Source organism: Rhineura floridana, chromosome 5, assembly GCF_030035675.1.
Source record: "Rhineura floridana isolate rRhiFlo1 chromosome 5, rRhiFlo1.hap2, whole genome shotgun sequence".
Classification (NCBI taxonomy): Eukaryota; Metazoa; Chordata; class Lepidosauria; order Squamata; family Rhineuridae; genus Rhineura; species Rhineura floridana.
This window is the reverse complement of record NC_084484.1, coordinates 92,592,555-92,610,157: the sequence shown is the minus strand read 5'-3', so window position 1 is coordinate 92,610,157 and position 17,603 is coordinate 92,592,555. Positions and strand designations below refer to the sequence as shown.

At 42.5% G+C, this 17,603-nt stretch overlaps 1 protein-coding gene across 2 annotated transcripts in view; it reads right to left on the bottom strand.

Moving 5' to 3' along the window:
* LOC133385117 (amine oxidase [flavin-containing] A-like) overlaps positions 1-17,603 on the bottom strand; it is a 72,037-nt gene that overhangs the window by 13,257 nt on the left and 41,177 nt on the right. For both annotated transcript variants that reach the window (XM_061627490.1, XM_061627491.1), the window contains exons 7-10: positions 14,791-14,940; positions 14,166-14,325; positions 10,212-10,308; positions 5,542-5,595 (exon numbers count right to left, since the gene is read on the bottom strand). In XM_061627490.1, the coding sequence (XP_061483474.1) occupies positions 5,542-5,595; positions 10,212-10,308; positions 14,166-14,325; positions 14,791-14,940 (461 nt within the window). The remainder of the gene's footprint in view (positions 1-5,541; positions 5,596-10,211; positions 10,309-14,165; positions 14,326-14,790; positions 14,941-17,603) is intronic.

Below are 17,603 nucleotides of genomic sequence, written 5' to 3'. Positions count from 1 at the left end.
CTTGAGGTTGCATTTCTGTCCCTGTTTGAGTAAGCCCCATTGAATACGCTGGGACTTGCTTCTGAATAAATAAATTTAGGATTGCACTATAAATATCTTTACAGTTTGTGTAAATAATAAATATATTTGATAGTTATGCATATATAAATATTTCTTCATTTATCATATTTTTGGTTTTTGGTTAGGAATCCTGACTGGTTGTGAGATGCTTAGTTTTTTGCCTTATAGGAATCTTGTTGTGGTTGGTATGGTATTACATTTAGGAAAGTGTTACTGCCTTCTGTATTTTTTTTTCCTATTTGCATTTCACTTATCTTTAACCTCACTCCGTTACAGCCATAGAAGCAACAGCAGCATATGCAAGATAATTAACTCCCATTAGTGATAAGAACAAGAATTTATAATTATTATTTCAATTAAAACAAGAGGCTTATCAATACTTTGAAGAGGACCAGATATTTATTTTATTTCTGAGCCCAGGACTGGGTCTTTCATGATGCCCGGTGTGTGTGTGTGTGTGTGGGGAGCAGGAGAGTAGTCGATAAGACAGACATCCTGGCATTGATAATCAAATTAACAAGGTATGTGTGGGGTTGTTGTACACTTCCAGGCTCAGTTTCATTTTGAGTATGGAGGTGGAACCTGTGTAGATGTGGTTATCAAAGGGAGAAGAAATTTTGAGTTAAGCAAAGCTCTGCTTTTATAAAACCTAAGAAACATACAGTACTTTGAATGTCTGAGTGCCTGCACCACTGGAATACTGGAGGAACTTGTAAAACTTGCTGCAACAGTATTTAGAACTGAGCATGCGGTGTGAAAGACTCCTTTTCCTAACATTTTGGCTTGTTTTTCTCTGATTGTGTATTTTTATTGTTTTTACTATATTTGTAAGCTGTGCTGAGCTCTGTTTTTAACAGCAAAAGGGCAGGATATAAATTCTCTTAATCAATCAATAAATACTCCATAGTGTTGGAAACTAGAGTCTAGGCATTTAATGTTGCTTTTAAAAAAAAGATTTCTCACATCTTTCCCCAGTTTTTGGTGGTAATTCCTAGGCACAAAAACAAAACAACTGGACAATCCAAATATTAATATTTATAAGTTTATAAGTGACAGTTTTCCTGCTAAGTACCTGCATGTCATAAGCAGGGGTAGTCTTATACGACGAGTATATCCCAAACTCTATATTTTAACTGGAAAAGTTGGGGGTCGTCTTATACGCCCAGTCGTCTTATACGCCGGAATATACGGTATATGAGTTTTTTGTATTTATAATTTACTATGTGCCTGGGGAAGAGGTCTTTCCATCAAGCGGGGAGACTTGAGGGGGCCCCAATTGCTGTAGTGACGGGCAGAGGGAGGTATGGTGTTGTGAGAAGGATGTGCCAGGTAAGGGGAACGCGGCCCAGACATGTAGTGGCTGTGCCTTGTTCCAGTCCTTCTCATACCCGCAGGGTTGTTGGTTGTCCTCTCAGCCAACTCTCAGATCTCCAGTTGCTGCTCCTTAATGCCAGATCGGTACATAATAAAACCTCCCTCGTCCATGATTTGATTGTGGATGAGACAGCCGATCTGGCATGCATAACCGAGACCTGGGTGGGCGAACAGGGAGGAGTTAGTCTCTCCCAGATCTGCCCACCGGGGTATTTGGTACAGCATCATGGTAGATCTGAGGGTCAGGGAGGCGGGGTCTGTAAGAGTTGCATCTCACTCACCAAGCACCATGTCCATGCAGTTACTGGTCTGGAGTGTTTGCACCTTGTGCTGGGCCAGAGGGACAGACTGGGAATCCTTTTGGTGTACCGCCCACCTTGCTGCCCAATGGCTTCCCTAACTGAGCTGACGGAAGTGGTCTCGGAGGTATTGTTGAGATCCCCCAGACTTTTAGTAATGGGGGATGTCAACATCCATGCCGAGGCTACTTTGTCTGGGGCAGCTCAGGACTTCATGGCCACCATGACAACCATGGGGCTGTCTCAACATGTTAGTGGCCCAACACATACATCGGGGCATACTCTTGACCTTATCTTTGCTACTGGACATGGGGATAGTAATCTGGATGTGGGGAGTTTTACATCTCTCCTGTTGTCATGGACAGATCACTGCTTGCTGAAGTTTAGACTCTCAGTGGCCTTTCCCCTCTGCAAGGGTGGGGGACCTATTAAATTGGTCCGCCCCCGGAGACTAATGAATCCTGAAGGTTTTCAAAGGGCTCTGGGGGATTTTCCGGCTGATAGGACTGGCGCTCCTGTCGAAGCTCTGGCTAATCTGTGGAATGCAGAGATGACCCGGGCTGTTGACACGATTGCTCCTGTGCGCCCTCTCCTCTGTAGAGCTCATACAGCTCCTTGGTATACTCCAGAGCTGAGAGCGATGAAACAAGATAGGAGGCGGCTTGAGCGGAGATGGAGACGAACTCCCGACGAATGCAATTATGAGCTGGTTCGTGCTTCTACCAAGCTGTATGTGGGAGCGGTAAGGGTGGCGAAAAAACAACATTTCGCTGCCACTATTCAGTCATCTCTCTCCCGCCCAGCGGAGCTTTTTAGAGTGGTTCGAGGCCTACTCCATCCAGGCCTACAGGACATGGTAGATACATCGGTGGCCCGCTGTGATGAGTTTGCTGAGCACTTCCAGCATAAGATCTTCTGCATTCGCCGGGACCTAGACTCCCACTTAATAGCAGTTAATCCAAATGAGGTGTCCGGAGCACAGTCTCGTCATGTTTTGTTGGATGAGTTTCAGTTGCTTCAGTTCGAGGACGTGGACAAGGTGCTTGGACAGGTTCGTGCAACCACTTTGGTACTGGATCCTTGCCCCTCTTGGCTAATAAAAGCTAGCAGGGATGGAACAGTTGGCTGGGCCAAGGAAGTGATTAATGCCTCTTTACGAGAGGGAGTGGTCCCTGGCTGTCTGAAAGAGGCGGCGGTGAGACCACTCCTGAAAAAACCTTCCTTGGACCCAGAGGATTTCAGCAGCTACAGACCAGTGGCGAATGTTCCATTCCTGGGCAAGATCTTGGAACGAGTGGTTGCTGACCAGCTCCAGGCGCTATTGGATGAAACCGATTATCTAGATCCATTTCAATCGGGTTTCAGGCCTGGTTTTGGCACTGAGACGGCCTTGGTCGCCCTGTTTGATGACCTATGTCGGGAGAGAGACAGAGGGAGTGTAACTCTGCTGATTCTCCTTGATCTCTTAGCGGCTTTTGATACCATCGACCATGGTATCCTTCTGGAGAGGCTTGTGGAGTTGGGAGTCGGAGGCACTGCGTGGCAGTGGTTCCGCTCCTACTTAGCGGGTCGTCTCCAGAAGATAGTGCTTGGGGAACATTGCTCGACACCGTGGGTTCTCCAATGTGGGGTCCCGCAGGGTTCAGTTTTGTCTCCCATGCTTTTTAACATCTATATGAAGCCGCTGGGTGCGGTCATCAGGAGTTTTGGAGTGCGTTGTCATCAGTACGCTGATGACACGCAGCTCTACTTCTCCTTCTCATCTTCTTCAGGTGGGACGGTCGATGTGCTGAACCGTTGCCTGGCCGCGACAATGGACTGGATGAGAACTAACAAACTGAGACTCAATCCTGATAAGACTGAGATGCTGTTGGTGGATGGTTTCTCTGATCGGATGGTGGATACCCTGTCCTGGATGGGGTTACACTCCCCCTAAAGGAGCAGGTTCGTAGTCTGGGAGTCGTTTTAGACTCTTCCCTCTCACTCGAGGCTCATGTAGTCTCGGTGGCCCGGAATGCGTTCTACCAACTTCGGTTGGTAGCCCAACGTCCCTATCTGAGTAAGGAAGACCTCACATCAGTGGTACATGCTCTGGTAACCTCGCGTCTGGACTACTGCAACGCGCTTTACGTAGGGCTACCTTTGAAGATGGTTCGGAAGCTACAGCTAGTGCAAAATGCGGTGGCCAGACTGCTAACAAGAACCAAGCGGTCTGAGCATATAACACCTGTTCTGGCTCACTTGCACTGGCTTCCCATATGCTTCCGGGCAAAATTCAAAGTGTTGGTATTAACCTATAAAGCCTTATACAGCGCGGGACCACAATATCTGTTGGAACGCCTCTCCCGATATGAACCTGCCCGTTCACTACGGTCTACTACGAAGGTCCTCCTCCGGGTCCGGACCCATAGGGAGGCCCGGAGGGTGGTGACAAGATCTAGGGCCTTCTCAGTGGTGGCCCCCGAACTATGGAATAGTCTCCCCGAGGAGGTGCGCTTGGCGCCGACACTATCATCTTCTCGGCGCCAAGTTAAAACCTTCCTCTTCTCTGAGGCATTTTAATTTAAGTTAATTTAATTTTAAATTGTTGTAATCTGATTTCAGTTTGTACAGTTTTTATATACTCTGTTTTATGACATTGTGTAATTTTATTGTATTTTTTGATGTTCACCGCCCAGAGAGCTATTGCTAGTCGGGCGGTATATAAGTTTAATTAATAATAAATAAATAAATAAATAAATGCTTTCATGGAGCCCAAACCTAGCTAACTCTCTTCTGTGTCTGGCTTTGTCTGCCTCAAAAACTGCCAGTCTGTATAGACTCCGTGCTTATATCATATCAGGTGAGAGGAGACGGGAAGAGGCCTTATTTTTTTCATACATTTCCTTAGCCATTGTTAAGACCAGCTTTTGAGGACCATCAACTCAATCTCCAAGCTAGGTTTGGGCTATTCTGGTAAATTTCTTTTCCACCTGGTTTTGACTACTTTAGCAGTCTTTCTTTTACTGTGACAAGAATCACAGGGTTGGATGGGACTCCGCGAGGTCATCCACCTCAGCCCATAACCATATATATATATGGGATGGGTGAGAAATTCAGTTCACCTTGCAAGCCAAATCTACCAAATTCGCCCTTTCTGAAACAATATGAGAACCAAAACATAGCCATCCTTCAAAATTCACACATTCGAATTTTGCTGTACAGTTCTCCAACCAATGTTTACCAAAATGCATATCTTAGGGGAATGTGTGCATAAAAATCAATATATGAGTGAAAATAGCATACAAAAATGCATTATATGAAAAGCAATTGCTTGCAAAAATGTGTACATAGTCAAAACTGCCTACAAAAATGTGTTTATTAGGAGAAATTCACACTAAAATGCTGGGGAGTTTCACGAGGTTTTTAAAAAAATCACAAATTGCTGCAGAAATGTGAAGGAACTGAATTTAACATTAGAAAAATTAGAAACGGAGAGAGCCTAAATTGACAGATGTTTCAATCCCACTGCAGACCTTGGCCAAGCCACTAGCTCACAACAGCCATGAGGCTGAGAGACTAAAGCACTGCTGTGAGATCCTTGGGGGGAAGGTTGGGATACAAATATAACAAATGAATAATAACTGTAAAAACTACATGATAGGGAAAATTGGTTGTGGTACCTAAACCCAGTCATCCATCAAAATTTGATTATATACGTTACAAAAAATCTGATTTATGCATATACATTGATAAAGAATTAATTATTGTCAGAGAATAAAAACAGAGCTTTAAATTAGAGATACATTTACAGATTATTTATTCTTACCTCTCCTCTTTGCTAAGATCTGCTAGTCTAAAGGCCTTTCTTGTAAGGATAAAGCTAAATGGGGTGAAACATTACACGTCAATGTTGCATACACAAATATACTGATTTTTTTTAAAAATATGCAAGCAAAGTATTTGTGCTTATGGGGAAAATGTTTTTGAATGCAGATGGCAGATGTTGTAAAGAGTTACATCTTACCATGAAACTGCAAGCACAATGGAAAGCTATGTGCAGCCTGTTGGTCATAAAGCCTGACTTGCCCTGTGGAAGAGGTAAATGGTGCTGTTGCTGATATTAACGTTGCCAAGAACATTAATGACCTTTGAAAGCAGAGAAGGAAAAGGAGCCTGGATGCAATTTCTGTACCCCCCCATCCAGCCTGCACCCTACATAACGAGCTGTTGGAAGCCCTAACAGTGCTTGCTGACCACTGGAGTGGCAGAGAGAGCAAGAAACAGGTGCCTACCATCTACCCTACCGAAGGTGATCAGTTTTCCTGGGCCACATCCATACCAAACATTAAAAGCACATTGCTTTCCCTAAAGAATCCTGTGAGCTGTAGTTAGTTTTGGTATTGGGAATAGTAGCTCTCTGAGGGGTAAACTATAGTTCTCAGGTTTCTTTGGGATTATATGTACAATGTGGATATGATCCAATGGTTTCTGATACAGGCTTGAAACATGGTTGACCCTGCTCTCTCGGTAACTATAAATGAAATCATTTCCATGTGCTTATTGCTTCTAGCTTCTCCGGCTTGGATTTAAAATAAAAAACATTTTGCAAACATTTCTTTATACTAATCTCATTCACACAAGATGGAGAGTTTAAGGTTTGTCTCCAAGAGGCTGGGCGTCTTGAAAACAGTTACAAACCTTTCTACATTCATTGATTTGGGGGTTGTATCCAACTAAGTTACAGTCCAAAGTTATACCCACTGAAATTTTGTTGTTGTTGTTATGTGCCTTCAAGTCAATTTCGACTTATGGAGACCCTATGAATCAATGACCTTCAATAGTATCTGTTATAAATCACCCTGTTCAGATCTTGTAAGTTCAAGTCTGTGGCTTCCTTTATGGAATCAATCCATCTCTTGTTTGGCCTTCCTCTTTTTCTACTCCCTTCTGTTTTTCCCAGCATTATTGTCTTTTCTAGTGAATCAGGTCTTCTCATGATGTGTCCAAAGTATGATAACCTCAGTTTCATCATTTTGGCTTCTAGTGATAGTTCTGGTTTAATTTGTTCTAACACCCAATTATTTGTCTTTTTCATGGTCCATGGTATGCACAAAGCTCTTCTCCAACACCACATTTCAAATGAATTGGTTTTTCTCTTATCTACTTTTTTCACTGTCCAACTTTTACACCCATACATAGAGATCGGGAATACCATGGTCTGAATGATCCTGACTTTAGTGTTCAGTGATACATCTTTGCATTTGAGGACCTTTTCTAGTTCTCTCACAGCTGCCCTCCCTAGTCCTAGCCTTCTTCTGATTTCTTGACTATTGTCTCCATTTTGGTTAATGACTGTGCCAAGGTATTGATAATCCTTGAGAAGTTCAATGTCCTTGTTGTCAACTTTAAAGTTACATGAATCTTCTGTTGTCAATACTTTAGTCTTCTTGATGTTCAGCTGTAGTCCTGCTTTAGGTTGTGAATCAGAACAATCAGATGCTGTGGCATCCCCATTTCTTTTAAAGTATTCCATAGTTTTTCATGATCTACACAATCAAAGGCTTTGCTGTAATCTATAAAGCACAGGGCGATTTCCTTCTGAAATTCCTCAGTCCATTCCATTATCCAACCTATGTTTGCAATAAGATCTCTGGTGCCTCTTCCCTTTCTAAATCCAGCTTGGACATTGGGCATTTCTTCCTCCATATATGGTAAGAGCCTTTGTTGTAGAATCTTGAGCGTTACTTTACTTGCATGGGATATTGAGGCAATCGTTTGATAATTACTGCATTCCCTGCTATCACCTTTCTTTGGAATTGGGATGTATATTGAACGCTTCCAGTCTGTGGGCCATTGTTTAGTTTTCCATATTTCTTGACACATTTTTGTCAAAATCTAGACGGATTCAGTCTCAGTAGTTTGTAGTAACTCTATTGGTATGCCATCTGTTCCTAGTGATTTGTTTCTTCCAAGTATTTGAAGACCAGCTTTCACCTCACATTCTAAAATTTCTGGTTCTTCATCATACGGTTCCTCCATGAATGAATCTGTCATCCTGGCATCTCTTTTATAGAGTTCTTCAGTGTGTTGCTTCCATCTTCCTTTTATTTCATCTTGGTCAGTCAGTGTGTTCCCCTGTTGATTATTCAACATCCCTACCCTTGGTTTAAATTTCCCTTTAATTTCTGTAATAGTTCTCTTTGTCTCTATGTACTATGTGTTTCTATCTCCTTTTGCTTTCCTTCTCTCTCTAACCATTTTAAGTGTTTCATCAGTCATCCATTGAGGTCTTTCTCTCTTTTTAACTAGAGGTATTGTCTTTTTGCATTCTTCCCTGATAATGTCTCTGACTTCAATCCATAGTTCTTCTGGTTCTCTGTCAACTAAGTTTAAAGACTCAAATCTGTTCCTTATTTGATATTTATATTCTTCTGGGATGTTATATAAATTGTATTTTGGCATTATGATTGCTTTCTTCTTCTTCTTTAGCTTCACTCTGATTTTCGAAATTACCAGTTCATGATCTGTACCACAGTCTACTCCTGGTCTTGTTTTCGCAGAAAGTATGGAACTTCTCCATCTTCTGCTACCAATTATATAATCAATTTAATTCCTATATTGACCATTTGGTGATGTCCATATGTACAGTTGTCTTTTCGGTTGCTCAAAAATGTGTTTACAAGAAACATATTATTGGCTTCACAGAATTTAATAAGTCTTTCTCCTGCTTCATTTCTATCTCCTAAGCCCCATTTCCCCACAATTCCTAGTTTCCTAGAGATTCCCTACTTTTGCATTCCAGTCCCCCATGATTATCAGCACATCTTGTTTGGGTGTGTGATCAATTTCTTCCTGTATTTCTGCATGATATCTCTCCAATTCCTCTTGCTCTGCATTTGCCATTGGAGCGTAGACTTGGATGATGGTTATGTTAATAGGTTTCCCATTTAATCTCATTGATATCACTCGCTCAGACCTTGCATTATAGCTCTTAATTGTTTTTGCTACATCACTTCTCACTATTAAAGCAACCCCATTTCTTCTTAATTTCTCATTTCCTGCATAACATATTTTGTAGTTGCCTGATTGAAAATGTCCCATTCCCATCCATTTTAATTCACTCACATCAAGTATTGTAATGTTGATACATTCCATTTCTTGCTTGACCATTTCTAACTTTCCTTAGTTCATGCTTCTCACATTCCATGTTCCTATTGTGTGCATTGTACAACTCCGGACTCTCCTTTCACATCTGTGCGCATCAGCCTCTGGGCTTCCTTTCAGTTTTGACCCAGCTGCGTCATTAGTCACAGCGGTACTCGTACTTGTCCTTTGTTCTTCCCCAGTAGCTCGGTGAGTGCCTTCTGACCTGAGGGTCTCATCTTCCAGCACTATCTTGTGTTGCATTTTGGATACTCTGTTCTTAGGGTTTTTATGGTAAGAGATATTCAGAGGTGGTTTACCATTGCCTTCCTCTGAGTTTGGATGCACCCCTGATGGCATTTTTCTCAGCTTCTTCGACACTCTCAAACCCCCTCACCACATTAAGGTGTGTATCCTAGAGAGGGCCCATTGAAATTAACGGACCTAAATTAGTCATGTTCATTAATTTTGGTAAGTTTACTCTGAGTAGGGTTAGGGTCTGCTGCCTGTACAAATTAAAAGGCAATGATAAGAACAGACCCACATCTCTTTCCTCAATTCTTCAGTTTTATAGCACAGAGTTTCTTTTTTAATGTATATTTTTTTATTCAGAACAAGCGTTTGCAAGAGCTACATGCAATTGGTCTTATAGTCCAGACACTGTTAACTTCAACACTGGATTACTGCAATGCATTCTATGTGAGGCTTTCCTTGCTGGAGGTCTAGAAACTGCAATTAGTGCAGAATACTGCACTAATACTGCATAATATTAATACTGTATATTGCTGACAGGAGTGATATCTTATCAGCAGTTTACACCTCTGCTCAAATGCCTGCACCGGCTGCCTATTTATTGCCAGGTCAAGTTCAAGGTTTTACTATTAGTATATAGCAATGTCCTTAACAGCTTGGGACTAGTTTACAGACTTCTCAACCACTTCAGTCTGTAGAACTTACACTTTTACAAGTGCCATATAATGCTCATTCTGCATCTGCAAGGTGTCGATATTTTAGCATGGCCACACCTACGCTTAGTATGGCAGCACCTACGCTCTGAAATTCCCTGCCTCGTAACATTAGTACGGTTTTAAACACTTGCTAAAAACTTTTTTTTTAATTTCAGCAAGCCTATCCAGACATATAAATTATGTCTAATAGCACAGCATAAATATGGTTTTTCCATAGGGTTCTCTGATGTTACCTAACATATATTCCATATGCACACCAGACAATCTTGCATAAGTCTTTATGTTGCTCGGGCTCCCTTTGGGAGGAAGGGTGGGATATAAATTTAATAATAAATAAATATATATATATATTTGCATCTAAAAATATAAACACTGGATTTATTACCCCATAATGGCAGGTACAGACTTATCAGGTTTAGTATCATCTAAGGTGATTGAAATTGGAGCCTCTTCATCCAAAATCATTGCACAGCCACAAAAATCTGAAAGGAAAAAGGAAAACAAAATGACAACCAGAAGTACTCAATGCAGAGTACTATTTCCAGGCACACATCTGAGATAACCACACATGTACACTTACTTTAACATTCTCTGTTAGCCATTAAACATTTAGAACTCTCATACAGCATAAATCCTCCTGTTTCTCTAAATTTCCAAGGAACACACATTCTAATTTGTAGTTCTTTATAGTGAACATTTTTGCTCATTGCAACACTCAAAACATATTGATCTGCCTCCCCATCTCCCATTGCCATGTATAATTATAGTGCCAATAATGAAAACTACTGTACTGAAATAGCATATTGTATATCAAAGTTGTGATTAATGTGAGTTAAATAGAGAAAGTACATCAACACTGGTGACTGAATTATTCACATGAAGGCATGGGGACATCCCAGACTAGGCCTGCATATCTTGTGTAACCAGCTAACCAAATTCATCATTAGCCATATATTATGGCGTACCTGATGCCTGACAATTCCACCCAAACCCCAGGTTTTCCTTTTTTCTTAGCTGGCAGGAAAAGAGTTAAGAACTTTCTGGCTTGCCCTATCTCTATTCTTTGTGTCATCCACCAGCTTCATTCAAATAAAAAATGCCCCAGGGAAAGTTAACATGGAACTCTATGTAATGTGAAGTTTGGCCTAAAATGATGCTACATTTGGCTGACTGGGTCTTACACATTATAAATGCTCCTTAAAGAAAAGTGTTGTTCCACTGAAGTTACAGTAGGTGCACCTGGCACCATTTTTGTCAGTTTTTAGGTGCCAGGCTAAGCCCTTTCTGTTAACTTAGGCCTTAGGTGAATAATGTTGCTAACTATAGTAGTGCTCATCTTTTAGTCAGACTATGTTGCTGAGCGAGCATTTTATTTTAAATTGTCTTTTTAAATTGTTCTGGTTTTAAAATATTTTTATGTGTTGCATTTTATTTTTGTTGACTCACTTTGAGATGTTATTGCATAACCAATTGATATATGAAATTAATAACAAAGGCATTTCTAACTGTGGCTTTTCCACAGACATCTCTTGATCCAGCAGTATTTTACAGCCACAAGAGTGGCTGTATACTATAGTCAGCATGGATTTTTCACATTCCGCAATGTTAAATTAAAAATACCCCCATGCCATTCTGAGGCTTCCCATAAGCTCATTTCAAAACAAAACCTTGCAAAATGTATAGTCCTGAACTCAGAAACGCTTGCTTAACAACCCTCTCAATTTTCATGACGATGTACAAAATACTCAGAGAGAATCAAGAGTTCAAAGTGTAAAAAGAGAGAGGAAAAGAACAGACCCCTTTTGGACTTTTTTCTGTCAGAGTTCTCACCATTTGTTGAAATTAATTAAAAACGAGCCATGTTCACAGAGTGCCTGTAATCCTATTACTGACCTTGCCCCATATGCTGACCTTCATCTTCTGCAGTTTAAAAGTAAAAAAAATGCATGGCTGAATTTAATTAATTTAAGAAATTTCGCATTGAACTCAATTATAAGGCCAGGCATGCTCAGTAAGAACCAACTGTCAGTGTTCTAAAAGCCAGACTCCCAACTGCTGGGCTTACCTAATCAGGAGGCCACATCCACATGACACCTTTATTTCACTTTAGACAGTCATGGCTTCCCCCAGAGAATCCTGGGAAGTGTAGATTGTGAAGGGTGCTGAGAGGAGACTCTTATTCCCCTGGCAGAGCTCCAGTGGCCAGAGTGGTTTAATAGTCAGCCGCTCTGACTGAAGTTCTGTGAGCAGAACAGGGTATCTCCTATTATTTATTTATTATTTGATTTATATCCCGCCTTTCCTCCCGGTAAGAGTCCAGGGCGGCAACTCCTAGCAACTGTCAGCACCCTTCACTAACTACACTTCCCAGGATTCTTTGAGACTCTTATTCCCCTGGCAGAGCTCCAATGGCCAGAGTGGTTTAACAGTCAGCCGCTCTGACTAAAGTTCTGTGAGCGGAACAGGGTATCTCCTATTATTTATTTATTATTTGATTTATATCCCGCCCTTCCTCCCGGTAAGAGTCCAGGGCGGCAACTCCTAGCAACTGTCAGCACCCTTCACTAACTACACTTCCCAGGATTCTTTGGGAGAAGCCATGACTGTCTAAAGTGAAATAAAGGTCTGGTGTGGATGTGACCAGGGACAGCTTTGGTTTAAATTTGGGTGGGAGGCTACATGTGCCTGCTGTAGAATAAAATGGTGGGGAAAACGCTGAAAAGCAATGATACTGTTCACACTGTTTTCCTTTTGGAAAGGAAAGAGCCTTCCCCACTGCCCAGTGCCTACCCACCCAATCTCCTCCTATCCCCTTCCCATCCCCTTCCTCCCTCCTCCTCCCATTCCTGCCCTCCTCCTCCCCTCCCTGCCCCTCCCCAGGTCAGTTTCATCTATCCTAAACATGATTGCACAGGAGTAAATATCACTGAACTCAAAAAGCATGCACATGATCAAACGTGACCTCCTCCTCCCTCCCATCACCTCCCTCTTGCCCCTTCCCTCACCGTTCCTTCACCCCTCGCTTCCCCTCCTCATCCCCTTCCAATGATTCCAATCCTTCCTGGGAGGTCAATTTCAAATGGTAGTGTTGGAGAGCTTCTGCTCAACACCTTGGCCTTTAGCCCATGGTGTCCCACAAGGTCCCATCTTGCACTCTATGTTGTTTAACATTTGCATGTTATTTAACATCTATATAATGGGGGAGGTCATCTGGTGATTTGGGGTGAGTAGCCATTGGGATATAGATGGCACACATCTCTCTCTCATTTCCATTTGATTCCAGAGAATCTGCTGATGTCCTGATCCAGTGCCCAGAGGAAGTACTGGACTGGATGAAGGGTAACAAATTAAAGCTTAATCCAGACAAAACACAGGTGGTGGTGGGGCAGTAGCTTCTCCTATTGGTGGTATCAGCCTGTTCTTTATGGGGTATGTTCCCCTTGAGCGGTAAGGTTCTTGGACCCAGTCCTGCTATTGGATGCTCAGACAGCGTATGTGGCCTTTGCCAGCTTAGACTGATCTGCCAAGTGTGCCTTTTTCTGAGGAGGCCTTGGTTTCATTACAATTGATCTACTGTAATGCATTCTACATGGAGTTGATTTTGAACAGTCTTTGGAAGCTTCAATTGGCCCAGAATGTAGCAGCTAGGAAGATCGCAGGAACATGACTATGTGAGGATATTACGATCATTTTAGAACATCTGCACTGGTTACCAGTATGCTTCCATGAACAATTCAAAGTGCTGGTCATTATCCATAAAGCCTTAAATGGCTTGGCTCCAGCATACCTAAAGGACCTCTTCCTCCCATATCAACTTGCCTACACCCTAATATCTGATTGAGAGGCCCTTCTCTGATCCTAGACATGGGTGGATGCTACGCGAGTCGGGACACATGAGAGCTTTTTCTGTAGCTGCCACACACAGAGCTGTTCAGCTCTATTTTGCGAGATGTTCATTTGCAGAGCTTGGAAAAGTTACTTTTTTGAACTACAACTCCCATCAGCCCCAGCCAGCATGGCCACTGCATTGGGCTGATGGGAGTTGTAGTTCAAAAAAGTAACTTTTCCAAGCTCTGTTCATCTGGGCCCCTAACTTTTCTGCCACCAGGAGAAGACAACTTTGTACAGGTGGTCTTTCTATTACTTTTGGTATTTTAAGCTGACTCTGCTTTAGTTATTTGCTATCCTGCTTCTGTTTTTTAGCTTTTAATTGTGGATGGTTTTATTTTGAATAATGTTAGCTTTCTTGAGCGCTACTTTGGTAAGCAGAAAAGCGGGATATAAATAAATTAATAAAATGTCACAAATTGCTAATTGTGCTGAACTGAGGCACACATACCTGACTTCTTCCAGAAGGCTTCTTTGTAGTACATCATGCATTTAATGACAGAGCCCATGGGAACGCGCTGGATTAACTGGTTTCTTTTGGTTGGCAGTTCTGGCTTGAAATGAATCTTTGTGGTTAAGATTGGTGGGATGGCACTAATCACATACCTGCTCTGAAGAATATAACACAGGCAAACATCAGACCCCTATCCCAGAAGAGTAACCATTTTAGTGACAGACTAACACTTCTAGTTAAATGTTAAGAGTAACATTTATTGAGGCATGAGCTTCTCATGAAGATTTGTATAAAGAAATGTCACACACTTTCGAGATACGTTCACTCAGTACTTCAGTCAATCTGACATTTACATTTGTACTGGATGAAAGCTGGGAGCACTGTAGTGGTGGCCCAGTGACATCATTATCATAATAACAAAAGAAACAAGTTACAGAGAAAACAGTAAAATGTCACAGATCAAGCTCTCATAAGTACATCAATACAATAGATTCCAATGATTTCCCCAGTAGTGAGAGAAGCAGAGTAATACACAAGGGTGGGGCTGATTACATTGACTTAAAAGCTATAGCAGACATGCCCCCTGTTAAATGCATGCTATTTTTTATTCTTATTGGATTACCTTATATGTCTCATGGTTCAGTGTCTCTACAATGACACTATCATCTGACTGATCAATGTGGACTACAGGTCTCTCCAGCTTAACATTGCCTTTGAGTAGTTCCATTATCTTCTCTGTTATCTGTCCAGAACCCCCGACAAACTTCCTTTCCTGGGAACAGCACCAGCAGAATAAGAAGATAATACTCATGTTACTAAAATCATGATTGGAGTACTAGAGCCCGTCTTCAGTTAGGCTTGAGAGAGAGAGAGAGAGAGAGAGAGAGAGAGAGAGAGAGAAAGAAACATCCAGAGCAACATATTCCAAGTAATCACAACCAACAAATGCAATATGTTATAGGAGAGAACTTTTGAGAAACTGGACTTGGAAGGTTAAAAGGTTTGACACACAACTTAAAAACAGGCTTAAGTCAGTTATCCCCCACAGCTAAATGCAGAATTTTGGACTTAATACTATGTTCGGATTCTAATTCAATTCTTTGAATACCATTGTTTATGTTGCCAAAATGGGGACAGTCAATCACAAAAGGGAGGGATCTGCAGTCTCAGAGGAACTCCAAAATTTGCAAAAGAACAACAAATCTTTCGGAAAAGAACATAAGCACGGAGAAACCCAAGAACAGCCCAGTGAGGACTGAGCATGCTCAGTGCTCATGGGATGTTGGCTACTGAGAGGGAAAAACTGGAAAGCTGATGGGAAGGGGAATAGAATTGTGTCACTGGAAAAGGAAAACTGAGGAAAAGACACATAGATATAAAAAGGACAGAGAGAACTGCATCAGCGTCTACATGGCCTTTCTAGCTGCCACAGCAAATTGTCATGGTAGCACAGGCAATGCCTAGCCATCTCACCCAGAATGCTAGGCACTGAGAAACTCCCCTTTGATCCTTTCACAGAGTCCAGGCAAGGCAGGGAGTTGGAGGCAACCAGCTCAGCAGCCACCATAGATGAGAACCAGGCCCAGCAGTGAGTGAGTGGGTGAAGGTCAAACCGGTGAGGAACCCTTATAAGTCCTGGGGCCCATGGCCAGTGCCCAATCTGGTTAACTGCTGGCACCAGCCCTGGACCAGAATGTGAATTTCACAACCATATCTGTCCAAAGGCAGGTTGTTCTGTTATGGGATAGAACAGTGATTCCCAGCCTTGGGTCCATGATCCCCAGAGAGGCCAGCAAGTCATCCTGCGGGGTAGGGTGTGAAGAGCCAAGGGAGGAATTTATTATGTTTTTTAAAAAAAGTCTTCAGGATGGCTGAAACAAACTGAGCAAGTGTGAGTGACTTCTATTCCCGCCTCCTCACCCCACCCCTCAAGGAGACCAGCTGCTGATTGCTCTTCCTGAGCTCCACGCTCCTTAACCCCTTATGGAGACGAGTAGCCCCAGACTTTGCATGCTGCACTGACTTGTGGCGGCAGCAGCAATAGCAGAAGGCCAGCACAGACATGGTGGCAAACAGGTACTGAGAGGGAGAGGGGTGTGTGTGTGTGTGTGTGTTGGGGGAGTCCACTGGCCTTCTCAGAACCCCTTCCCATAACCCACCAGACTCCTGCAATGTGAACAACACAGAAAGAGGCACACAGCAGCAGCAGCAGCACACTCTCCCCTCCCTGTGCATTTTCCTGTAGCCCCACACAGGCCATTACCAGGCTAAGGGGAAGGGGGTGGTGACAGGTGGGAGGGAAAAGAAGAGGAGGGCACTCCTTACTCCTTTGCCTCAGAAAGAGAGGGAGAGAAAGAGGCAGCGGTTGAGGAGGAGTCCACCTTGGTATAAGGGGACAGGAGGATGGAGTGAGAGAAAGAAGTGGAGTGAGACCATGTGCATTTGTTTTGAGGTCTCACTGCCACCACAAGTCACTCAGAGAAAGGAAGAACCTAGAACGGACACGCGGCCCACTTTACTCTAACCCTTCCTCCCTGCCCTCATGTCCTGAGTGCCCTCCCTCCCACATGGCTGCCCCTCTTCACTCTTCCAGCTGCTACCGCCTCTTACTTGCTGCCTTCTTTTGACCCACTAAACCTCTCCCCACACACAACTTGACATACCTTTCCTCCCTCTAACCCTCCCCCTCCTTTCACATAATTTCTATCTCTCTTTTATTTTTATCTCTGTCCACTCACACTCGCCTGCCCCCACCCTGGCACCCAAGTTTGCTCCTATTTTGATTTTGCCTATAGGCTTGCATGAGCCATGTGTTTAAATTTATTACATATTTATTGGACTTTATTTTCCTGCCATGTGGATTTCTCTTTCTTTTGCCTCTGTTTCTCCTCCTGCATGCAAATTGTGGTGATGGCCAGAGTAGCAGCAGCAGAAGGACCAGCAATTTATATGTGGGGGTCATTAAATTTGTTGAGGTTATAGAGGGGGTCCCGTACTCATAAAGATTGGGAACCACTGGGATAAAGTATCTATAATGCATTTAGTATAATTACGAATGAGGTGATAAAAGACAGTTCATTGTTATCATATCCATATGCCAGGTCATGAGAATTCATAATTGATCAAAGCAAAGAGGAAGCCCAAAGCACAATGCTTCCAACTTATGAAATATTCCTCTAAGTGGAGACCATAGTGCTGTCTACAATGCATTCCCTGAAATGGTTTCTCTTTTCATGTTCTCAAAAATAACGACACTATATTCTACATTCTGTTCTAATTGAAGGACATTCCAAAAGACCATTGTAATTATGGGAGCCTACAGGTAGTATTGTAGTTGCATGTAAATTTAGCTAGAGACCCTGGTGTGACACAGGATTCTTAAGTACACAGTATCTCGCTAGTAACCATGGCAACTAAATTGGATCATTATCACAA